Source organism: Heterobasidion irregulare, assembly GCF_000320585.1.
Source record: "Heterobasidion irregulare TC 32-1 unplaced genomic scaffold scaffold_02, whole genome shotgun sequence".
Classification (NCBI taxonomy): Eukaryota; Fungi; Basidiomycota; class Agaricomycetes; order Russulales; family Bondarzewiaceae; genus Heterobasidion; species Heterobasidion irregulare.
In genome coordinates, this window is record NW_009258198.1 from 1,766,375 (window position 1) to 1,789,181 (window position 22,807).

At 51.7% G+C, this 22,807-nt stretch overlaps 9 protein-coding genes across 9 annotated transcripts; 4 read left to right on the forward strand and 5 right to left on the reverse strand.

Annotated features, from left to right (window-relative positions):
* Positions 1–480: 480 nt before the first annotated feature.
* Positions 481–765, reverse strand: HETIRDRAFT_310379 (uncharacterized protein; the record flags this gene model as incomplete). Its single annotated transcript, XM_009544227.1, has 1 exon — positions 481–765. The coding sequence occupies one exon, from the start codon at positions 763–765 to the stop codon at positions 481–483; it is 285 nt and encodes a 94-aa protein (XP_009542522.1).
* A 390-nt stretch (positions 766–1,155) lies between these two features.
* Positions 1,156–3,165, reverse strand: HETIRDRAFT_168096 (uncharacterized protein; the record flags this gene model as incomplete). The annotated part of the gene is made up of 5 exons (XM_009544228.1): positions 1,156–1,419; positions 1,467–1,759; positions 1,812–2,291; positions 2,499–2,905; positions 2,957–3,165. The coding sequence occupies 5 exons, from the start codon at positions 3,163–3,165 to the stop codon at positions 1,156–1,158; spliced, it is 1,653 nt and encodes a 550-aa protein (XP_009542523.1).
* A 1,472-nt stretch (positions 3,166–4,637) lies between these two features.
* HETIRDRAFT_308737 (uncharacterized protein) lies at positions 4,638–8,703 on the forward strand (the record flags this gene model as incomplete). Its single annotated transcript, XM_009544229.1, has 23 exons — positions 4,638–4,714; positions 4,771–5,021; positions 5,080–5,243; positions 5,295–5,360; positions 5,411–5,482; positions 5,535–5,577; positions 5,636–5,673; positions 5,727–5,773; positions 5,830–5,895; positions 5,948–6,000; positions 6,050–6,363; positions 6,410–6,430; positions 6,484–6,562; positions 6,613–6,767; positions 6,820–7,100; positions 7,155–7,332; positions 7,387–7,413; positions 7,465–7,538; positions 7,657–7,791; positions 7,938–8,192; positions 8,245–8,306; positions 8,361–8,435; positions 8,495–8,703. Coding segments are annotated over 23 exons (2,742 nt in total), but the record flags the coding sequence as incomplete, so codon positions are not given.
* HETIRDRAFT_432347 (uncharacterized protein) lies at positions 8,674–12,212 on the reverse strand (the record flags this gene model as incomplete). The annotated part of the gene is made up of 15 exons (XM_009544230.1): positions 8,674–9,436; positions 9,492–9,775; positions 9,833–9,935; positions 9,991–10,056; positions 10,107–10,190; positions 10,245–10,334; positions 10,388–10,434; positions 10,493–10,697; positions 10,757–10,995; positions 11,048–11,233; positions 11,282–11,414; positions 11,467–11,574; positions 11,632–11,762; positions 11,821–11,860; positions 11,913–12,212. 15 exons carry the CDS (start codon positions 12,210–12,212, stop codon positions 8,789–8,791), a joined length of 2,664 nt encoding a protein of 887 aa, XP_009542525.1. The 3' UTR covers positions 8,674–8,788.
* A 374-nt stretch (positions 12,213–12,586) lies between these two features.
* HETIRDRAFT_43629 (uncharacterized protein) lies at positions 12,587–14,143 on the reverse strand (the record flags this gene model as incomplete). Its single annotated transcript, XM_009543492.1, has 5 exons — positions 12,587–12,787; positions 12,839–13,150; positions 13,210–13,372; positions 13,460–13,752; positions 13,811–14,143. The coding sequence occupies 5 exons, from the start codon at positions 14,141–14,143 to the stop codon at positions 12,587–12,589; spliced, it is 1,302 nt and encodes a 433-aa protein (XP_009541787.1).
* Positions 14,144–15,349: 1,206 nt separating this feature from the next.
* HETIRDRAFT_438386 (uncharacterized protein) lies at positions 15,350–16,756 on the forward strand. The gene is made up of 7 exons (XM_009544231.1): positions 15,350–15,396; positions 15,457–15,472; positions 15,547–15,639; positions 15,800–15,966; positions 16,017–16,154; positions 16,202–16,382; positions 16,442–16,756. Exons 1-7 carry the CDS (start codon positions 15,380–15,382, stop codon positions 16,580–16,582), a joined length of 753 nt encoding a protein of 250 aa, XP_009542526.1. The 5' UTR covers positions 15,350–15,379; the 3' UTR covers positions 16,583–16,756.
* A 355-nt stretch (positions 16,757–17,111) lies between these two features.
* Positions 17,112–18,371, forward strand: HETIRDRAFT_309641 (uncharacterized protein; the record flags this gene model as incomplete). Its single annotated transcript, XM_009544232.1, has 4 exons — positions 17,112–17,362; positions 17,428–17,660; positions 17,719–18,092; positions 18,162–18,371. 4 exons carry the CDS (start codon positions 17,112–17,114, stop codon positions 18,369–18,371), a joined length of 1,068 nt encoding a protein of 355 aa, XP_009542527.1.
* A 157-nt stretch (positions 18,372–18,528) lies between these two features.
* HETIRDRAFT_407618 (uncharacterized protein) lies at positions 18,529–21,039 on the forward strand. The gene is made up of 11 exons (XM_009544233.1): positions 18,529–18,652; positions 18,737–18,807; positions 18,867–18,910; positions 18,961–19,037; positions 19,099–19,196; positions 19,260–19,465; positions 19,534–19,595; positions 19,652–19,712; positions 19,770–19,986; positions 20,040–20,144; positions 20,210–21,039. Exons 1-11 carry the CDS (start codon positions 18,622–18,624, stop codon positions 20,483–20,485), a joined length of 1,248 nt encoding a protein of 415 aa, XP_009542528.1. The 5' UTR covers positions 18,529–18,621; the 3' UTR covers positions 20,486–21,039.
* Positions 21,040–21,217: 178 nt separating this feature from the next.
* On the reverse strand, positions 21,218–22,783 carry HETIRDRAFT_457454 (uncharacterized protein; the record flags this gene model as incomplete). Its single annotated transcript, XM_009544234.1, has 5 exons — positions 22,229–22,783; positions 22,032–22,162; positions 21,713–21,927; positions 21,509–21,647; positions 21,218–21,394 (listed from the first exon to the last, which is right to left on the reverse strand). Exons 1-5 carry the CDS (start codon positions 22,536–22,538, stop codon positions 21,218–21,220), a joined length of 972 nt encoding a protein of 323 aa, XP_009542529.1. The 5' UTR covers positions 22,539–22,783.
* Between the last annotated feature and the right edge of the window lie 24 nt (positions 22,784–22,807).

Consider the following 22,807-nt stretch of genomic DNA (forward strand, 5'->3'; position numbering starts at 1 on the left):
CTCCGGTCCGACAAACACGTACTAGCTAGCGCTTAACTCAAATGTCGCTATGTATAAAAATCAATTAACCATATGCATAAGAGTTCCTGGTGCACGTTTCCGTTCGAATGACGTGGTAGGCTGACTAGTGATACTACATGCGTTGATGGAGAGAGATGGAGAGCAGCGAAAGCACTCATTGGTCAGACTGAACCAACATTAGAGGCATATATGTTGAAGGAATCACAAATATCTGACACAATGACACTGAGCAACGAACCATGTTACTATGTAAGTTGTCGATGTCTTGCCAAAGAGTCTCAACGGGATCAAGTATAATGGAGCTGAAGGTAAATGGAGAGGGGAAAATACATATGAATGCAGGCGCGACGGCGCAATGCAGAGAGTTTGTGTCAGTCCGAGGTCACCCTCGCTAGAATGCTATGGCTCGAGTAGGTCACTCACAATTACTCCGGCCGTCGCATGCCTTGTGAGCACACCTTATCGCTCTCTCAACGTAGCTCGCAATGAGGCCCTGACTTCCTTAGCGACCCCCGCGAACGTTTGCCTCGACATGACCGGTTCTATCCGAATGTTTGGTGGATAGCTTGCACCAGCTTCTTCCTTTCGCTTCAATAGCACCTCGAGGAGCGACGGTGGCTTCCTGACATCTTTTGGCAGTTCCTCGAAGATCTTGGCTTTGGGCAGTTTGGAAGCTCCAGGCTCTGTTGTCACCACCGCACTACGAGGAAGAATTCGGAGGAGGCGCGGTACGGAAGGACGCATGACTTGGAGGACCTGAAGTATGCTTTCTGGTGTCAAGGGTGATTGGTGAATCCGTCAGATACGCGGAACTCACAAACTATAGGAGGGCCAACAAAGAACTAAAAGAGAGCTTGGTCACGCTTGGCCAGATTTCATCGCGTGACATGTCGCGTCTCGCGCCGAGGTCTGTCAATGAGGTTGTCGAGGGGGACATCGCGAGGGACAATAACAAGTCCAATATTGTAGCGTATAGAAGATAGATAAGATACAAGATTTGTGTATAATCTGGCATGCTAAATGAAGAGCTCGATTACTGGTATAGCTTGTCCACAGCCTCGATGTTGTCTATCAATTGGGCTACATGTCACTGCGAACGGAAATGTCACTTTCGCTGTGCTCGGATTTGCTGTCCTATCGGGCCTTGGACCACCCAGAAACGGTGTCCCTATGTCTGTCATTCTTCAACATGACTTCGAGCTCGATGCTGAGATAGTATCTGAACCGAGTCAACAACCTCTGGATGATCTCTAGAGGAAGACAAACAGACAATTTGACGGGAGACAACGTGGAGTGACTGTATTGAGCGCCGATAATCGTTCCTCTCATTTCTATCACTACCACCACACAGACAGGACATGGAGGTTTCGTCGCCATGATAGAATCGGGCAACTGACTCTGGACAGCTCGCCAGTTGAGAGATTAGTGGCAGGGGAAAAACACACCTTCATACGGCGTTCCTCCGCAACATGGAGATTGTTGTCCAACATGAAAGCCATCATGGCCGCCTCACAGTGTACCCTTCCACTGGAAATGGAAGGCAAATCACCATTCGGTGTTTGGTATTGTTGCTTCTGGCGATTTGGAGACTTGTGACAGGATGCTTTGTATATCGGGACGTTCTTGAAGCCCGGACTATTAGCCGCATTGGCTAAAGTTTCTTGAATGATACGCAAAATATCGTCACTTCGTGAAGCGAGTTCCGAACTCGAATTAGCAGGAGTGGCACCGCAATTTTCTACGATCAGACCGGTATTAATGATGTTCTAGGGGAGACGGATCAACAGAACCTGCAGAGCATGCCTCAGACTCATCTAAACCCGATCTGATCAATTCTTTCCACTCTTCGCCAATGGATGCTTCGTTTGCAGATGTGGAGGGCCTTATGGCAAGAAGAGAAACGCTGAGGTTGTCCAAAATCGGATTCTGGCTCCAACAACGGGGATGTTTTGCCAACTGAAACAAAGCTATCGGGTGACTACTCTGTGATTGAAACCACCTGGAGTAGAAATCAACGATATTTTCTGCGGTCCTGGATTCATGGATTTGGGTTCCATCAACGCCAACTTTTGTTCCCTTGTCAGCATTGAGTGTCCCCGGGAGCGGCAGGTCTACTGGCAAGAGCGCGCGCATGGGGTCTGCGGTCAATGTCTGGAGGTGTAAGGCAAGCATCTCAGAAGTGGCAAACCGACAGAGCAGATTGGAAGCATGATTGAGGCTCGTGATGGCAGATCGCATTGTGGCCAACGCGGACTCGGCCAATTCTTCAGCTTGAGAAAGGTCATGGGTGTTCAAGTCCTTGGTTTGTAAATGTGACAAGTGCTCCCGACGCTCGGATTGAGAGGTACGGGGGAGATTGAGTACGAATGCGTAAAATTCGAGGGTGTAGTAGACGACATGGTGAAATTTCACACATGTGTCCCGGTCATATATGAAATATGAGTAGTCAGAACAGCGATGGCCATGTCATATCTTACCTGCAGTGCCTGCTGGACGCTGCATGATTTTTCGGCGCAGTTTTTTGCCATCGACTTGGGGTAGTCCCGGGTATTTTTTGTTGATCATGAATTTGAAATGAATCGGGAAACATCTACCAAGTACATGATCCTTCTTGGATGAAACCCAGGGAGCGTCGTCAGGCCACCTCGCTGCAAAGCATCGCTGGATAGCTTCGCCAGAAATACTCTTCGAGCGATAGAGAATTGACACAGAAAGCGGGTCATTGATGCACCGGTGCATCTTCTGCCAAGAAACGGTCATGATATAGCGTATCATCAAGTCGGTAATAGGGCCGCTGTCTTGAGGGCGTTTGTCGATCACCGATTGACGAACTATGGAGAAATAGTCGAACAAGGTCTCTGCGTGGTTCTCTAAAGAATCTAGACTATCTAACACATTCACATATTAAGAAAAGGGTCACCAGAATAAAGCTTACCCATGGCCGAGTACGAAGTAGGGTTGCTTATCCACCACAATCTTACGGATGAGACGTTCTTGTAGCAACGACACAGTGCTTACTCGTGATAGTTTCACTACGAGGGTTAATAAGACTGTTTGCAATAGCGGTATGGCCGTTGCCTGGAACACAAGGCTCCGCTGACATTCTCTCCGCCGTTGTCTCTTGTCCATCATCGTCATCGTCATCCTCTGTAGTGGGCTCGAACGCGATCAGGGCCTCGAAGGCATTAGCCTCGCAATGACCCGTCAAAGCGACGACTTCATTATTCCGAACCAACAGGGTACCGACGGCACTGATAGCATCGCTGCATCTTCGCAAATTTGAACATCAGGATGGGTCGACCGTGGAGTGACATCACTGGGAAACCTGCTGAAAGTCGATACACCGTCATTGTTGATGGCAGTGACGAGACAAAGTGTCATGATCAGAACATGAAATTGCCTGTGAAGCTCTTCATTTCCCTCGTTTATGAGGAAAGGGTAGGACTTGTTATCACGAGGCATGACTACATTGCAGAGAAAAGCTTTGAGTATGACATCACGATAGCAAAAGGGCTGCCTCTCCGCATACTCACCTGCAGGAAATGTCATCAAGCTAATACGAGTTGTGGAAGTTCGTACGGATCAAGACGCAAGAAACGGACAACCATTGAGATGGATGGGAGTCGGAGCTAATAGTCGGGGGATAGAAAGACCAGAGAAAGCTTCGTAATACACTATACTGTGCCGCTAGCCCCGTCTCTCTTTCGAAGTCTGCCACGACATGAATTTACCTGTTCTACCTGGCTCTTCCTTAGCAAGGCCTGCTCGAAAGAGAAAATCCAAAGAACCTCTGGCAGATGATGAGCCGAATATCAAGAAGCGTCGCAAACCCACTAACGCAAAGGGTGTCGGTAAGGCAGAGGCTCAAAAGAGGGTTGATCAAGGGTGGCCCAAATATTTTCAGGACGTGAGCATCTGACATACCTCTGACCATGATATACGATGACCGTAAGGCGTTGTAGTTGTTCAAGGTAGGCCCTGTCAACGCCCTGGTCTCCTATACTATCCATCTGTCTCTTGAACTAACGGCGCTTTGCAGGTTTTTAAGGTATGGTTCGCCGGTGAATAACTATATCTGAGATTGCTTTGAACGTTGAAATATAGGCGTTGAACACTGTCTTAGCATTCTGCTCGTCGAGAAAGCACCTTGCTACTACTTTTCCAGTGGTCCGCAAATCTGCTGAGAGCATACTCAAAGAGTGCGTGCACTCATTTGTGGTTCATCGAATACAGACCAGTGAACCGAAGTACAGGCCGTTGGAACTCTCGAAAGTTGCCGAACTCAAGTACTGCTCTATGTCTGCTCATAAATTCTTCTAAGCTCAATTCCGTTGGATGTTCAGAGCACTTCTCCCAGATGTCGTAAAGTTCGCGTACACCCCGAAAGACGAGATACGTATCAATGCTACTCAACAGACTAACGGTCGAGCGTCGTCTCCGGACTTTAGGAAATTCATGCAATCAGGACCTTCATCTCATGACACAAATTCAGATGAACACATCCTTGTCCTTGATTTTCTCGACAATGTGAGAGGCAACAAAGGAGACTCATACATGTGAGATTCCGCGTTGGTCATCACATTTTCTGACATCTCAATATCCGCAGGTTCACTCTTCCGCCGTCTTTGACGCCTATTCAGGTCAAGAAACTAATTGAAAAACGAAACGAGCGTTTTGCCCTGGCAGTCAATGAGTGAAATTGACCAAATCGTGTAATTCTTGACATCATCTCAAATCAGCAACTTGCAGGCTCCTTGAGGCGACCCCAAAATCTGAAGATCCGGCAACCCTCTTGCAAGCAGCAGCCCATGATCACATACCCGTTCACCCAACCATGAAGACTGCAGCGTTCAGTGACACTGACAAGATGGAGATACCAAGTGCTGAGGACCGTCCATCGGTCGAAGATATCATTGCCGAAATAGAGAAGGCTGAGTGGTATAGAAAGCAGATTGTTGAGCGGAGAATATTTGAGGCAAGGGAGGGGAATATTGGTGAGAGTTGTGCGCACTTAATCAAATCTGATCAACTCTGACTCTTGCGATTTGCTTGCAGAAGTGCTAGATCCACCCCTCTCAGAAACTGTTCAGCGAGCATTCAGGGATTCTCGGAAGATAACTTCCCTATATACACATCAAGTTGCGGCTCTTCAAGCTTTACAGGAGAATAAAGATGTCATTGTTTCAACAAGTACCGCCTCCGGTAAATCTGTTATCTATCAGGTAAGACCTGCCCTTAGCAAGTGCTGTAGTCAATATGAAATACAATGATAGGCTCCGGTATTGGGATTCCTCGAAGAAGACCATGCGGCGACGGCAATGTATGTATACCCAACGAAGGTCTGCCTACCCTGCACTCACCAGCTGCAGACGCTTACATCCTACGCTAGGCTCTCGCGCAGGATCAGAAAGCTGCCCTTGAACAGCTTTTATGCGCGTGTCCTGGACTCGAGCATATCAAGGTGAACCAACTTATTTTTATATTGCCCGTAACACCAACGGCTCCTCAACAAGGTTGCTACATACGACGGGGATACGCCTCAAGAAATGCGGCGAGGTAAGCAACATCATCAGAATGAGCATGACCACAACCAAACTCTGGCTTCCTTCTCTAGAGATTCGCGACACAGTATCCGTCATTTTCACTAATTTCGTGCGTAGGACATTTACTAGAATAGGCAAATGCAGCTCACTCATTCATTGTAGGAAATGATACACATGTCTATCTTACCCCACGAAGATTTATGGCGAAGGTAGCGTGATGTTACCAATATCCTGCCCTCTATCCCACCGATAAACCAGAAACTAGATTCTTAAAGAACTTGAAGCTCATTGCTGTTGACGAACTGCATTATTATACAGACTCATTCGGAAGGTTCTGTTTTTCGTCACTGATCACAGCACAAGCATTGATCTTTTCAATACAGCCACGTAGCCCTGGTCCTGAGACGTCTACGAAGAATTTGTGCGGCAGTAGGCAGTAAGTGACGATCATGAGCTGAAACGTACTTCCCGCTTACGATTAGCAGACCAGCGTATCCGCTTTGTGTCGTGCAGTGCGACCATTGCTCAACCTGGAGAACACATGAAGATGATGTTTGGACTTAAAGTACTTGACTTTGCAATCTCAGCGATTGATGCATTCCCTAAATGTTCCCACCAGAGCGTTGAGGCCATAACGGAGGATGGCGCCCCGTCTGGCCGAAAAGACTTCTTGATATGGGATGCACCATTCATCGACCCTCTGGCCCCTGGCATGGGATCCCACAGTCCAATGAGCGAGGCCACCGGGTTAATGAGGTATCTTATGAAGAGGGGTATCCGGGTTATCCTCTTTTGCAAGGTAAGTTGTTTCAGATGTTGAAACTCACGTACTCATATATTTGAAGGTCCGGAAGATGTGTGAATTGGTAGGAGCTGATCGGCCTTTCTGTGACACTCCACGAGATTTACAATCTTCCAGGCTATGAAAGCAATTCGAGCTCAACTCAGCGAGGAGGGCCGATATGACATACTCAACAAAGTTATGTCTTACAGAGGAGGTTCGTCACCCCAACCGTAAAAATGATCTGAACTCACTTCTAGGTCACAGGTTATGCTCAAGAAGACCGTCGCAAAATTGAACACGAAGCATTTTCTGGTAATTTATTAGGAATTATTGCTACCAATGCTCTCGAATTGGGCGTAGATATCGGTGTCTTGGATGCTGTAATCATGCTTGGCTTTCCAGGCGGCCTCGCCAGCTTTGTCAGTTGTACATCATGTGCTTTTTTTTTCGCATTTCTGACAGCCATTGCAGCGACAACAAATCGGACGAGCAGGTCGAAGAGCCCGTGATGCACTAGGTGTCCTCGTCGCGGATAGCCTCCCTATAGACCGACATTATGTGAACAATCCCGGAGATCTTTTTGACAAGCCGACAAACGACATCACCATTGATCTAAACAATAAATTTGTATTAGAATCTCACCTTCAATGTGCAGCTCACGAGATGCCGATGTCCCTGGACGACGAAAAATGGTTCGGTTTGCTAACAAAAGAACTCTGCGAAACCAAGTTAGTCAAGGACGAGGAAGGGTGGTGAGCCCCTGTTTTCTTTGATTTGTGATTGAGCGTCTGAGATATCTGTCGAAGGTTTCATACACACCCGAAATACTTACCGTTTCCAGCCAAAGACATCTCTCTGCGAGGTGCCGCTGAAGACAAGTATGATGTCGTGGATGTCACCAAGTTACACAGTGATGGGTTTGTGCGCATCATTGAGGAAATCGAGATATCAAGAGCTCTATTCGAGCTGTACGCAGGCGCTATAGTATGTCTTCTTTTTTTTCTCTGTTGATCCATGATTGACATGTTTGTGTTTGAGTTCATTCACCAGGGATTGACGTTTTTGGTCAGTAAAAGTGCACTCATCAATTCTCTCATTATCGAACCTATCTCCCAGGTGAAAGAAATCAGCCACGACCTCAAACGCGCCAGTGTCATACGAACAGATGTTAGCTGGACAACTTCCCCGAGGTATGCTACTGCTTTATCATTGCCAACCCCATAACTCAAGTCGAACGTCAAAACAGAGATTTCACGTATGAGTGGACTTCGATCTTATGGCGTTGCTGGTCATTGACAAGCGTTCCAGAGATATAGACGCGATTCAAACACACCGCATTAGGGAGATTCGAAAGTCACCTCGTAAAGCGTTCTACGGCAGTACGTTTCATATTATTCAGGTTCAGCGGACACGAGTCTTCAATGTAGCTGAACGCTCGCAGGAGTGGATGTATCGACAACTGTTTTTGGTACGCAGTCTCACTTGAATCCTCACTTCGTTTGTTTTGAACTTGGATGGTGTCAGGCTTTTTCAAAATAAGGTAGAATCCGTCTATTTTTGTGTGCGTACGGAATTTAATACATGAACAGGGCTAAAGTCATCCTCGACACCGTCGATGTCGATATGCCACCCTACGAGCGCTCTACGACTGGCATGTGGATTGATGTGTCGAGGGAAACGCTCAAGCTGATGAAGGACAAGGGCTTCAATATAGCGGAAGCAATCCATTCTGCACAGCATGCCTTTCTGAACCGTTTTCCTATGGCTGCTGACTTGCGGACGGAATGTAAAGCAGCGGAGAAAGAATACAAGGCTGCCGGAACACAGAGGAAACGACCAGCGCGGTACGTGGCTATAGGCTACTTCTATCTCGTCGTACCGCTTAAACTCGCAAAGTGTCATATTTTATGATGTACCAGGGAAGGGAGGCGGCGTTGCAGCCAAAGCTTTTGATCATGGTATATTTCCCAGTCTCGTCCAGAAGCTTCATGTATATCTCAGATTTTTTCTAGTCTCTGACATTTTGCGCCATGCCTGCGAAACCGTGGAAACGTGTGAATGCGAGACAGACGAAGGTTGTGCAAATTGTGGGTACTTTAGTTGTCGTCATCTGTTTCCCTGAACGCATTTCAATCGCGGTCGTCAGGTATCGCCAGTGCATATTGCCAGGAGAAGAACATCGTCGCTTCTAAGCTAGGCGCATTGATTCTCCTGAAGGATATCCTGAACATTCCCATCCAGGCGGATGTCATACCTTTACAATTCAAGGACACTGATGAAGAACATCAGACCATAGTACCAGCATGGGACGTGCGAAGCCAACAAGGCGTCGAAATCGAGAGGGACACTCTCTGACAGTCCAGCTCTGATAGATTACCCATGTGAAATATGCGTACGATATATAATCGCAAAAAGGCAATGAGAAAAGTGTCAATGGAGATCACGCCAACGGGTCAAAGTCGCCCCAATCGTCCTTGGAGAGTTGTTTACTTGCACCAGCACTCCCCCAGGAAGGTTGTGGTGGCTTCGATGGTGTGAGTAAATCTCCCATCCCTGGACGCGAGATCTGCGGCGTCAACGGCTGCATGCTCGGCTGCATGATTGGGACTGATGGCTGCATGGTTGGGACTGATGGCGACATTGTCGAAAAAGATAGGTTGTAATTCGGCGCTGTCCGCTGCGATGGCTGGGTCGGTGGACTCGAAATCGATGGTTTCAATGCGGGGCGGGGAGAAGTTGCGATCTCAGATAGCGAGACATTGCGCGTTGACTTCCCAGCATTCGATGTCTGGGAGAAACGGGCGTTGCCACCGGTATTGTTTGGTTGCATTGGCTGCATTCCCAGATTAGAGGAGTTGGGAGGCCGACTGACTTGCGGACCCGGCGAAAACGCGGAGGTGTTGAATGAAGTTGACGGAATCGGCTTGGCCCCGAGACCCTTTCCTCCTGGCCGTAGCATTTGGGACACACCGCCATTGGTGACCGGTATAGAGGCTATCTTCGGCGAAGATGGTAATGACTGTGTTTGTTGCGTTACAGATGCAACAACTGTCATAGATGCAGCGGAGGGGCTTGCCATTCGAGGAGTCTGTGGGACACGTTTAGTATTGTATGGTTTTCTTTGATAGGCGAAATATACAAACCTCGGCATTTGATGACGAAAGGATGCTTCCCCACATATCATCTTCCCAGCCTCCATTCGGATCAGGTGTACCATCTGCCTTGATCATCGTACTGCCACCGACGAGACTGGCGAAATCAACAGATGGGTTGAAGGCAGTCCCGGGGGACGCGCCATTCACCGCTGTAGCTGAGCGGTCTTCTATACGTTGGGAGTCGCGAAGATATTGGTTGTGCTCTTTCTCTACTCGGTCGCCTAACACGCGGATAACGCCCATGAATCGCTGAAACTGTTCTACGTTTAGTACTGCAGTTAAGCTTATCAGAACAGGTAGACGAGTGGTTTGAAGAACGAAATACGCACATGGGCCCATGGCCATGGCCCAAAGCTGCGGAAGAACGAGCGTAGCTACGGCCTCTCGATCAACTTTCAATCCCATAGCCTCTTGCACTGATAGGGTGGCCATCTTAAAAAGCAAAGTCAGCTACAGCCAATTGATCGAAATTTACAGAGCAATCTACCGTGACTGCTGGCTCTTTGGTGCGAATTTTCGACAAGAGGGGAACGAGTTTTTGAGTAAGGCTCGACTACGCAGACCGTAAGTCTAGGGCGTTATAGCAGATTAAAACTTACATACCTGATCCAAAGTTTTTACCATACTCAGAAAGGTTACTAGGGTAGCAACTTTGACTGACAGAATACGTGTCTTTGTAAACACCATCTGCATTAAGAGTCGCATTAGTAGGTGAGTAAGATGAAAACTTCGATAGCGTACGGCAACTCTCGGGAACACAACACCTTGGACTTCGGCATAATCAATGGTTTCGCATAGATCTGGTACTACCTTCAGAGCGCGTTCTTGAACCTGGACGATGTTAGAGAATGAAAATGAAGTTCCAAGGCAGGGGGGTGACGGACAATAGCATGTTCAGATTCCAGTGCATTGTATACTAGAGGTAATACATCTGAAATGTTTCAAGCATCAATCATTGAATGCTAATTACTAGAATAGAGAATACCCACGTTCACGAAAAACATGCTTCTCAGTCTTGCTCTGCAGCATTCCAAGGTTATCCAAAAGCGTGAGCATGTTTTGAGGCGGCTCTTTTATGGCAAATAGAGGCTTCAGACTAGGTAGAACGAGAGTGGCGAATTGTGGCGCAGAAAGTATCTTAGAGATCGAAAACACGTTTGGCAGGATGTATGGAAGCAAATGGGTATCTTTCATCTGAAACATACCATTAGCCAAGAGCAATTCGATCACACCAGACAAACTATCGAGCACACCTCTTCAAGCAGTGAAGGTAGTATTTTACGTGTCTGAAGGCCATCAGAGAATCGGTCCAGAACGTTCGTCAGCCCCTTCATGAAAGATATCTTCTCTTCCCTTGACTTGGCCGCAAAGTTGGAACGGTCTAAGAAGTTGAGAGTCGATATAGGAAGCGAAGAAAAGAATGCATGAGATGGCAGAGTCGCCGGAGTAGGCCTATTATGTGGCTGTCGGGTGATAAGCGAAGACAGCATCGCTATACGTCACAGTTCAATAGACTAGGTGATTTCTTTCATATATGCACCCACCCTGAAGATCCTTGTCCAGGCGCTGCATCCCGGTGAGCGGCTTGCCTGCATTATCGCGCAAGCTGCCAAGGTTGCCGAAATTCTTGAATGGGGGTTCACCCTTACAGTGTACAGCATACATGAGACATCCGAGAGAATACATATCCGAAGCAAAGTTCAACACTTCATCAAGTGCATACTCGGGAGCTAGATGCTGGATGAGAAAAAACATAATAGATGGCCCTTCTTACGCACCGACATAGTCAAACGATCGTTGAGTATAAGGCGACATACGGCTGTCAAAGGTGGGGAATTCCCAGCTGGTCAACGATCCGTCCGGTTTGGTTAATGGAATTGTCAAGCCGAGACCTCCAATTTTCCAATCTCCCTTTATAAGCATAGCTCAGAATATACAACATAAATATGGAAGACTCGCATACCACATTATTGATGAGAATACTTCCAGGAGATATATTGGAGTGGATGATACGTGCGGAGGTGTGGAGGAACAAGAGGCCTTTGCACAGTTGCAAGACACCTTTCTGGATCTAAGTAAGGATGGCATCAGCTGCAGTGCACCGATCTAGAGCTGATTTGGTACGAACTTCCACCTCATCCAGATCTACCAAAGGCGACGAATGGGGGGAGCCAGGGATGGAGAGGTAAAGAGATGATAGCAAGGGTTCAGTGGCGAAAATCAGTTCGCTTCGGGTTTCCTCAAGAGGTTCGACCATTTCTTCAGATTGACACTTTCAGATCACACGGAGGGTGTACACGCAATGTTCGCCACCCACCTAATATACAAGGATGGCGTAGCCTACTCAGAGATGTAGCCTGGGGAACTTGCGACGTCAAGTACTTCTCTTGACGCAAGAAAGCCACATACCTCCGACTTCAGGACGTCCAGAGCTTTCTCCCGCGCAGATGGAGTCATTCGATCCATCTCTGCACTCCTCTTGTCGAAAGACCATACAGACACACGTTTGTTCGTAACTTTGTGGGATCCAGACTGTACACGCCATAGACCGACTTGGAAGGATGGTACATGAGCGATGGCGGACAAAGAGGTTGATGGTGAGCTGGATGGTGTTGGGGTTGCAACACGACTTGACGTTGTCGGTGCTCCGATGGCATACGACTGCGAGATGTTGGATCGCGAGAAGAACGAGGTCGCAGCTGCAAGCATGACTATGTTTCGGCGACAGCGACAAGGACGGATAGCCTTCCAGCTCCAAAATGCCGAAGCGCAGTAAGGGAGAAATGTGGATCGAAAGCAGGGGGCACTCAGTACCGCGAGTCGATCCGCGAAGCGCGACCACCCTGCTATGAACTTCTGCACTGCTTTTCAGTGCCTTACTCTCCTGCTCGCTCGAGATCCATTGTACAGATTATTCAAGGTCGAGAGACTGCTCCATCGGAACAAAATATATAGATACGAATTAATGATAGAAACCGAATGGCCACAATTTAATGCCTGTCATAACTAACGTCTACTAGCGTAACGAAGGGGATATCTTGGGAGAAATGATGTCAAAAGAATTTAAACTGGCATAACAATAATTACCAATCCATACTGTGTGTGGGGCGAAGTTCCCTTCCAGCGTTATTTAGTCCCACAGCCGGCGCGGATGCACCAAATTGGCGCAACTCGCGCTCGTATGTGCCCCAAGGCTCAGTCGCGACAGTCAAAACCTCGACATGACTATAGCTCGGGAGATTTGTCGAGCTATAAGGCGGACGTATGGAGATTTTGACAACATACTGGAGAAACACTATGAGACTCAACCTGTCAATTTCGAGGTTGTGCCTTACCGATACATCTATGGCGCCTTCCACTCGCCAAGATTGTTCTTTTCCCAGCTCTCCGACCTTCAACTCATACCGGCAGATCACTCTGCCTTCTTGGAAAGTATCCGTTTCAAGCGCCACGGCGGAACCCAAGATGATATCTCTTCCACCAGCGAAACGATCGCCTTTCACCCAAGCTCGGGTCCGTTTCACTACCTTCAAATCGACATGTTGATACAGGAGCGCGGAGAGGGCTGGCGCTTCTGAGCAGTTTATGACGAGTTTCAGCGGTATATGAAAGCCAGAAGTCATAGTTGAGGCGGCTGGCAACGAGAGCTGTAAAGCGTGCGAGCTGAAACATGAGATTCAATATCGAGCGAAAGGTGTGGACATACTTCGACAGTCGGGACATTGACGGTTTTTCTGCGGACAGCGTCAGAAGGAAATGAAGGGATTAAGTGGATCGTCTTGATCGTATCCCCACCATGTGTAATATTCCCGTGGAACGGTGGGCGAGAAGGCCAGGTCTTGGGCAGATAAAGTAACGGTACAATTTTCCTGTTACACCCAGTGGACCAGCAGCAATTTGCATGCAAACACGGTGGATAAGCTCCCTTCGCATGTTTATATGACGGATGAGCTCACTCTTCGTGCCTTCGCAGCAGGCCTTTACGATATGCATCAATCTTCAGGGTATAGGATACTTCGCAGGAGACTCCAGGATTCCAAGCTGCGTATGAAGGAGGCAGAGGTAAGGTTCCTCCTTGAATGCGGTTTGGAAGGGGTATCGCGAAATAATAGAGCTGTTCAGTCAAATAGTAGGGTCCTCGAGAGGTATCCAAGATAGGTATGTCGATTGTCTCGTATACCGTGGTCAGACTGGTCATCTCGTCCACCACACCTCGAGATACAGCCGTCACTTTGACCTTTCCTTCAAGCTATTAGTGACGAATCATAATCAGCATACTTCCTATGGTGTGAAAAGGGAAGATCTACCGTCGCCGTGAGCCGTACGACATGTGTACACTCTTTCCGTAGCTTGACTGTCCCGTCAACTATGTCGGTGAATCCATAAGCAGACAGAGAAAGCCCCCACAGCTTACGACCTAGGTTTATCTCAAGATAATCGGATCTATAGAGGAAATGTGTGCAAGGCGATGGTTCCTCCTCACTCTCAGAAGCCTCATTGTGGGGAGTGACAGGGGCTGTCTGAATAGTACGTTCTGAGTCCGAGGCTGATGAAGAATACGGGGGTGTGGGAAAGATGTCCAGTTCATCTGAATCGGTGAAGAGGCCATCGTGTGGTGGCGTAATGTGCAGACTAGCCATGACTAGGACAGTATGAAGGTGACTGTGCGAAGCAGGCTGCAACAGCGTGTACTTATACCTGAAGATAAGCCGAGCGTCGGACCTTGCGGTCTTCCGTCAGTATATGAACATATCCTCTATTAAGATCTATCCGTGAGTTACAGTCATCAATAGAACGTTTTTGACACAGCACCATACGGGCTCGGGGTAGGATACTTACCCGCAAATGTGAGGTTGAACCTGGCTGAACTCAGGGAACGTTGCTAGTTGCCCTGAACGAGTCACTTTACGTCCCATCAGGTCCCACCTTTCAATGACGTAACATGCACAGATTCATACGACAAGCTTTCGAATATCATTGTAAACGCAGCAAGTCAACGTCAAGTCATTTGACAAGCTGGAATAGCCGACGAACGTGTATATAATAAAGTTATGTGAGAGTGTGGTCGGGTCGGGTGGGAAGCAGGTTGCCCAGGCTTTGCGGAATAGTCCCAATGTCGTCCATACGTCTGAGTACGTTGAGCATCGAGTCATCACTTAACACGAAAATGACGACTGCTAGATCCATCGATCAGCAAACCGGCTCTTGACATGTCGTGATCTGAAAAAGGGAGGTCGCTGAAGCCGTCGGTGCAGCCTGACTGAGAGTCAGGACTATAGATTGATTCTAAATTTCGAAGCCCCAAACTTCAAGCTTCAAGGCTTGGTGAGTGCTTGGTGACAGGAATAGACGGGAATTGGCCCGATATTGTGTGTAAAAGCGATGTATTCCCGCTAACTGTCGACCTACTGTGACATACGTGATACAAGACTGGTGCGGAAGCGCTTCAGTGGGGAGACGCGGAAGTAGATGAGCATGAGGGAAGCGCATAGAAATGGGCATGTAGACACCGTGAGCATGTATAAATTGCACGTAGCAGCTAGCAACCTGCGCGACATTCGTTTCACAAAGTACTTTGCTCGGCCACTGCTATTTTGATCTGTTTGAGATTCATGTGGCCTGTACTCTCAAAAAGCCTTGTCAGTCCGGCCAGATGGTCAGACCCCAACATTGCAAGAGACGCAAGATATTGATCCTCGAGTCAAGCAAGATAGTGTCGCAGCAAATGGTCCAAATTCCGTAGAGCAAGTGATGCGGGAACGAGGCGAAAGTGAGGAATCGTGGGAATATGTGTGTCAGACTGTATAGTCCGCAGCCACCGAATTCGTAGCCACAGTCTGGCTGGCGAGCTCGACATTCCCCTCGATCCTCAAGAAATGGCGGCCTCCACCACGTACGTCTAATCCATGTGTCTGCACTCTAGCATCGTCATTTGACTTCTTCTGCCATATAGCGTACCCACCGTCTCGGTCAGTATGGTGTTTTACTGAAAAACCAATAGAATGTCACGTCTCATCTTCCGTTATCATGATCCTGGTGGTAGGACATCGAAGTCCCAGAGACCCTCCTCAAGAAACGAAAGCAAAATGAAAAGGCCCGTGAGGAGCGTTTGGTGAAGGCGGATGCTGCTCGCAAGGTGTGTATTTTCTCCAGCCAAAACACGATGATGCATTTTTTTCTTTGAATGGCTAGTGAGACTTTGTTTTACCCTGCTGCCTTCAATCAACCATCTTTCGGGACTGAATATATCCTCTTGAGTTTTATGTCGTGTTTCAGTAGCTGATCCATCGATCCAGGCAGCCAAGGCCAAGCGCAAGGTCATCTTCAAGCGGGCTGAGACTTACGTGAAGGATTACCTGTCGAAGGAGCGGGAGGAGATCCGCCTGAAGCGGGCTGCGCGCGCATCAGGCGACTTTTATGTTCCTGCCCAGCCGAAGGTCTATTTTGTTGTGCGGATTCGGGGGTGAGTAAGTCCAATAATGATATGTCCAACGGACACTGATATCCAACCAGTATCAACGAGATTGCGCCAAAACCACGCAAGATTTTGCAGCTCCTCCGCCTTTTGCAGATCAACAACGGTGTTTTCGTACGAGTGACGAAGGCAACGCAGCAAATGCTTCGCCTGGTCGAACCTTACGTGACTTATGGGTAAGCGTGTCTTGTAGTCAATCTACACAACGCTAAAACTTTCTCAGCGAGCCAAATTTAAAGACCGTTCGTGAGCTGATCTACAAGCGCGGCTACGGCAAGGTCGACAAACAGCGCATCCCCCTGTCCAACAACGCTGTCATCGAGGAATCCCTTGGCAAATATGACATCCTATCTGTCGAGGACCTCGTTCACGAGATCTTCACCGTTGGTCCCAACTTCAAGCAGGTTGGTGTTGCAGAACAGTTCATGTTCTAGTGCTTGTTCTGACTTGCATCCATCTACAGGCTGCCAACTTCCTCTGGCCATTCAAACTTTCTAACCCCACTGGCGGCTGGAGGATCCGGAAGTTCAAGCACTACGTGGAGGGCGGTGACTTTGGTAACCGGGAGGACAACATCAACAAGCTCATCCGACAGATGAACTAGGTTAGGTGTCTTGGATGATGGTTGGGTGGAGCACTATGGGGTCGATGTAGTTGAGGCCCGCCCGCTTTTTATGGTATGCATGGCATGGATCGTATTCATCTCCTTTCCGCCCTTTTTCACTTGCTTTCTGTGCCTGTATGTCAATATGATGCATAGTAAAAGACATAGCCAATCATTATGGCTCCCGCATTCACGAAGTACACGGCGCGTATGACTCGGTGCTGGTAGAGAACTGTGCAAGCTCTGTTTGTAGCGAAGCCTCTAGATATGTTATTCGATCCTGTAATTATCTATTTGAATGGTCCTTCGTTGACCTTAAAAAGTTAGGCTTGCCACTGTAACCTTGCTCACCCTATCGCAGATCGGCCGACATTTGACGTTGCCCGAGGTGGAAGATCTCGATCCTTTGCAATTGTTCGGGGTCTGCAGGATGGCACTCAGACCCCGAGCGCTACCCCACAATAGGCTTCGTTGCTTCCGGGCTCTCTTTCAATAGTCTCTCACATTCTCACTTGAAGCTTGCTCGAATATGAGAGTCACAGCGCGATCTCTGCAGAGATGGGAACGCCATCTTTCACGTAGCAAGAGCATCAGCTTCATAGGCCTTGGTCGAATGGGATCCGAGATGGCGTTCAACCTGTTCTCGAAGCGGTACGCGGAGGCAAACGGCACGCACTTTGTCGTCTGCGATGCTGTCCCTGAAAGCGCCAGCCGGTTCTGCGACAACTTCCACGGTCATTTTCCGGGGGCCACGATAGCCATCGCCACCACGCCCGAAGAGTGTGTCACTCGTTGATGACTTTCGTTGATCATCACTGACGTGCTTCGACTTCACCGCACATCAGGGCGGTTCTGGCTTCGAGCACCATCATCACCATGCTCCCGTCATCCCCGCACGTGCGGAAAGTCTATTCAGAGTCGAGCGGCATCGTGTCTACTCTCCGCCTGCTGGATAAAGAGGAGGCGAGATCGACGCTCTGCATCGATAGCACGACGCTGGACGTGCAGGTGGGTCGGGCGACTGCGGTCGAGACGCGCGAGGCCGGCGCAGAAATGGTTGACGCTCCCGTCTCCGGAGGTACGCGAGCACTTTGTCCGGTCAGGCAGATGATCTTTACGAGAGTTGGTGGTTCCAGGCGTTACGGGAGCGAAGGCTGGTACGTTAACGTTCCTTGTCGGTGGGACGGAGGCCGGATTCGGGCGCGTGTCTCCGATCCTCGCTCACATGGGCCAACGGATCATTCACTGCGGGCCCTCCGGAGCAGGGCTGGTCGCCAAGATCTGCAACAACCTTGTCCTCGGAGTAGAGCAAGTGGTGGTAGCGGAGGCGATGCTGCTAGGACAACGGCTGGGCCTCGACCCTGCGGTGCTTGCCGGGGTGATCAACAGCTCGACGGGGGCTTGCTGGTCGTCGTCGGTGAACAACCCTGTGCCCGGTGCTTTGCCGGAGAAGTCACCGCCATGCGAGCGCGATTACGAGGGCGGGTTTGCGACGGCGCTGATGCTGAAGGTACGTTCGCGGCGGTGCTTCTTTTGATCTAAGGACGTCGGTTGATTCGCGTATCTGTGCCGCGGTTAGGACATGGGCCTGGCCACGGAGGTATCTAGTGCGTCGGGAAGCCCCCTGCCGATGGCAGAAGCGGCGGAGAGTATCTATGCGGACATGGTTGGGCGGCATGCGGAACTGAGGGGCAGAGATTTTTCGTCGGTGTACCGCTACCTGGAGCGAGCCGCGGAGGAGGGACGGAGGGTGCATGTTGCTGGGGGGGCGCGACAGAAGAGAGATTGAGTTAAGAAGAGGGATGCGGCAGCGGCCGTGGTGATATGATTCGTGACATGTGGGATTACCTTATAAGTGTATTGCATGGACGAGTGCTCGCCCGATCTGCACTCGCTCCTTAGCCCTTGGCCCATCCTTTGTCTCCCCCGCCCTTCCTAATCCTCTCCTCGACTTCCTCCGTCTCCGTACCCACGTGCCCTCTGCCTCCTTTTCCTCACGTATTTACGTCTGTCTAACATACCCGTTCGCCCGTATCAGCATGTCCGACAAGCCAAGTGTTATAATTTTCGGTCAGTCCTCCTCCCCCTCTGCCCTCCGAGGAGCTCGTAGTGATCCATCGCCCGACCTCGGCGATCGTCGCCACCTTCCTTCAGGCGGCGTCAAGACGTGCGCTCGAGCCCTTGCCGCTTACCTGGTCCCTCTGGATGGAGAGCGCCTTGTATCTGTCAGTGTGCACTCAGCGACATCGCGGCCCATCCGCTCTCTCACACACACCCTCGACAGAGTTTGCGCATAATTGATAAGTACTCTGTATCCCCGCCCACGACGTCCGTTGCTCCTCTCTTCCATCCCCTGTCGCTTGCTCACCCATCCACAGCTATATTGGTTCCGAGTTTCCAAAGGTCCTCGCCATGCCGAATGTAGAATATAAGCAGGCAAACCTCACCGTTCCGGGTAGGCTCTCCGTGGCCTCTTCCTGGCTCGCGTCCCCCTCACTCGTCTTTTTTTTTTTCAGCTATCGTTTCCAGTGTTTTTGACCCCCCAGAAGGCCAACCGCCCTACTCTGTTGTATTTGATCTGACCGGCGATGTAGCGCACGACCGTCCTGAGCAGGTACGTGGTCGCGGCTCGGGCGTCCCGCGCGAGAGCCTGATCCCATCGGCGTCGGGGGCGCAGCTCCAGATTGGCTATACGTGTAACGTAGCGCGGCTGGTGGGCCTCGAGTCCGCCAGGCGCAAGGTCAAGTCGTACGTGCGTCTGCAGATGCCGTGGTACGAGTGCTCGGAAAAGGGCACGCACGACGAGAAGGAGGACCCGAAGCCGCTCGGGGTGTTAGGCACCTGGTGGCACGAGACGTTGCGGATCCTGGGCGCGATCGAAGGGCAAGTGCCTTCTAGCCGCTCGCTCTCTGTCATGGACCCGGGCGCTGACAGCTGTCTCCGCCACCCAGCCTGAACCTCGTCATCCTGAGGATCGGTCTCGTCTACGGGCCTTACGTCGACTTTGGCCTGAGTGACTCCCCCTGTCCTCCTGCTCGGGACCCGCTCGCTGACCCGTGATCTGTCCAGTGACCAACGTCCTCACCGTCGCCTCCGTTTACGGCTTTATGAAGAAGCCGATGAAGTCACTGTATGCTGCCTTCTTGTCCGCCTGTGGCCCGCGCGTCTCATCTTCCCACCTGCGTAGCTGGAGCCCCGGAAATAACTCCATGAACACCGTTCACGTGGATGACGTCTCGGTCGCGCTCTGGACATGCGCGCAATGGATAGGAAAGCTCGGTCGCGCCGAGGCAGACAAGGTCGCCGGCGAGGAAATCTACTTTCACAACGAGAAGAGCAAGGTGGCCGAGGTTCAGGGCATGCCGCCCGCAGACGTCAAGGTCGTCGCTCCCCTGTTCAACCTCGTCAGTAACTCTAGCCCTCGTGTTTGCAAGCCCTCGCTCACGCCGTTCTGTAGGTCGACGACAACGAGACGACGCTGCACAAGGCGGGCCAGACAATGACGAGCTTGTTCGGGACGACGTTTGAATATTACAACTTTGTCACGAACACCGTTGCCAGGGTGCGTCGCGTTCCCCGCCGTCACATTTTTTTTCCCTCGCTGAGATATGGCGCGGATCGTCCCAGTTCCGTCTCGAGGAAGTCGTGGAAGAGATCAACGACACCCACGTCAGCGCGTGGGCGACGATGTTGACCACTTCGAACCCACCGGTGCCCAACACGCACCTGAGCGCGTACATGGACACCTTCTCCTTGTCCAAGCACTGCATGGCCTTCTCCAACACGAAGATCAAGAAGGTCCTCGGCATCAAGCTGAAGAGGCCGTACATGACGCAAGACGTCGGGCGCGAGATCGTGAACAAGTGGATAGATGAGGGAAGCTGGCCCAGGCTCGATGGCTAAGGAACCTCTAGCGGCGTACGTCCCGCTCCCAAATGCCGGCATCGTCGTTGTTCTTGTCTGGTGCAAGCAAGTACGGACGGCACGCGTCTGGTTTCATTTTTAATCCCCGCTTCTTTATCCTTTAATTCTGTCGTCTGGCTTTCGTGATCTCTCTTGAACCTTCGTCTCATCTGACAAGCAACACGTCGAGTCCGCCTCCTCCCCAATCCCATTATGAGTCCATTACCTCGGAAGATTCCCTCATACACATCACCATCCGCCTGCCTATCTCGTTGAGTGCCTTCCAGCCACAACAGCACAACCTCCGCTTCTCCTCTTTTTATTCTCAGTCGCTTTCGGAGTATCCTTCACGCCAGGCACGCCTTTCTTTTTTTTTTCATTCTCGTTCTCGTTCTCCACTAGTAGCACTGCCGTTTCTGCGACGTTTCGTCACCTTACCTACCTTCTTTTTCGGATACTATATGCTGCTCATTTAATCCCCCAATTTACGTACTTAGTCCGCCCACCTCCATCCGAACGTTTGCGTCTCAATGTCATGCCTATCTGCGAGCCGGAAGACCGAGATACCATAGGGAATATGTCCGCGGGCGCGCGCCGGGAAGGTGTGCGAAACGCGCAAATAATACGTCCACGATCGAAAATGTGACGTCTTTGTCGCAATATATTGTACTGGGGTGGACCGGTCGAGGCCAACAACAACATTAAACCCCGTTGCCTCCCGCTCGGAACGCGTCAGAGGCCGAACGCGACGGTCTGGCAGCCGTACGTGCCCGCGAGGAGATGGGCGCCGCCCTCCGCGCCGGCGCCTGCGGCGACGTAGACGGGCACGAAGTGGTCCTCGCGCGGGTGGGACGTGCGGAAGCCCTCGTGGCGCACCAGGTCCACCATCGCAGCCTTGCGCTCCGCAGGCTGAGAGGGGGGTGATGGGGGGGGGGGGGGGGGGGAGAAAGGCGGACGGGGTCGTCAGCGGGGTGCGTGCGCGCGCAACGGGAGAGGGCGGAAGGGCGGGAAGGAAGAGCTCACGTCTTGGAGGGTGATGGCGGCGGTGACGGCGTCGTTGAAAGCGTGGTGGAGCGGCCGCGCGCTGGCGGGCGCGAGGCTCCCGAAATCGCCGAGGTTGTGCACCGTGAGGCCGCCGGAGAGCACGAGCACGCCTTCCTCCCTGCCGTCGTGCGCCGGGCGGTAGGCAAGAGGCACGAGGCACGGGGGACTGGGCGGGGGACGCACCTGAGCTTCGCGACGGCGCTGCCGAGGGCCCAGTTGCGCTCGGGGGCGAGCGAGCCGTCGATGGAGGCGGCGACGACGGGGATGGCGAGCGCGTCGTCGCCGAACATGAGGCGGAAGGGGACGAAGACGCCGTGGTCGAGGCCGGCGACCGTGCGTCCAAGGCCGTCGCGCCCGCGGGGCTCGGTCGGGCGCGTCGTGCGCGCGTTGATGCCGGCCTGGGAGGGGTGGGGGTGGAGGGAGGGAGAGCGGAGGTGGGCGAGGGGCAGGCGGGGCGGAGGTGGGCGAGGGGCAGGCGGGGCGGAGGGGCGGGGGAGCGTACCTGGTTGAGGAGGCCGACGACGCGGTGCGCGAGCGCGGCGTTGCCCCGCGACTTGAAGGTGACGTCGTACATGGCGGGCTGGAAGCCGTAGTAGTCCATGAACAGCGGGTTCTCGTCGCCATAGTCGGACACTGGCGGCGCGGACGGGTCAGCGTTGCGCGAGCGCAAAGGGGGGGGGGGGGGGGGGGGGAGCTCACCGAGGGTCTCTCCGGCGGTGTCCCAGTGGGCGCTGAAGACGAGGATGGCCTTGGGGTTGTACTTCGCGAGGAGGGCGGGGCCAAAGTCGCGGAGGAAGGCGGCGAGGGGCCCGTGGGGCCCGCCGTGGGCGAGGTAGGGGCCCATGGGCCCTAGTTTGGCGTTGGCGAGGTCGGCTTCGGGCCAGGTGAGGGCGGGGGAGCCGTGGCCGAAGAAGAAGGCGGGGATGCGGTCGGGGGTGGCGGGGAGGGCGTCGAGGGCGCGCGTCCACTGCTCGCGGGTGAGTGGGAGCTCGGGCGCGGCGGAGGCCATCGGGGCGTGTGTGCGGCGGGGGTGGGGGAGGACGGCTGAGGCTTGGGAGAGCAGGCGGGAGATGGGGGCTAGCGAGGGGAAGACGGCCAGCGCGAGGACGGCGAGCGAGAGGAGATGGACGTGTGGGAGGATGGCCAGGGCCGAGGATACGAAAGACGGGGTGGACGAGACGGGCGACTGGGCAGGATATATAGTGCAGACATGGCGCAGACGAGGGAGAACGTCGAGCGGGTCAGCGCGGGAGACTAAGCTGGCAACGTCTCAGTCAG

Coding starts and splice junctions, on each gene's coding strand:
- HETIRDRAFT_438386 (XM_009544231.1), top strand. Junction 15,640..15,799: donor AGGCGGATGCTGCTCGCAAG/GTGTGTATTTTC, acceptor CCATCGATCCAG/GCAGCCAAGGCCAAGCGCAA. Junction 16,155..16,201: donor GAACCTTACGTGACTTATGG/GTAAGCGTGTCT, acceptor AAACTTTCTCAG/CGAGCCAAATTTAAAGACCG.
- HETIRDRAFT_407618 (XM_009544233.1), top strand. CDS start 18,622: ATGTCCGACAAGCCAAGTGTTATAATTTTCG. Junction 18,808..18,866: donor ATGGAGAGCGCCTTGTATCT/GTCAGTGTGCAC, acceptor CACCCTCGACAG/AGTTTGCGCATAATTGATAA. Junction 19,466..19,533: donor ATCCTGGGCGCGATCGAAGG/GCAAGTGCCTTC, acceptor TCCGCCACCCAG/CCTGAACCTCGTCATCCTGA.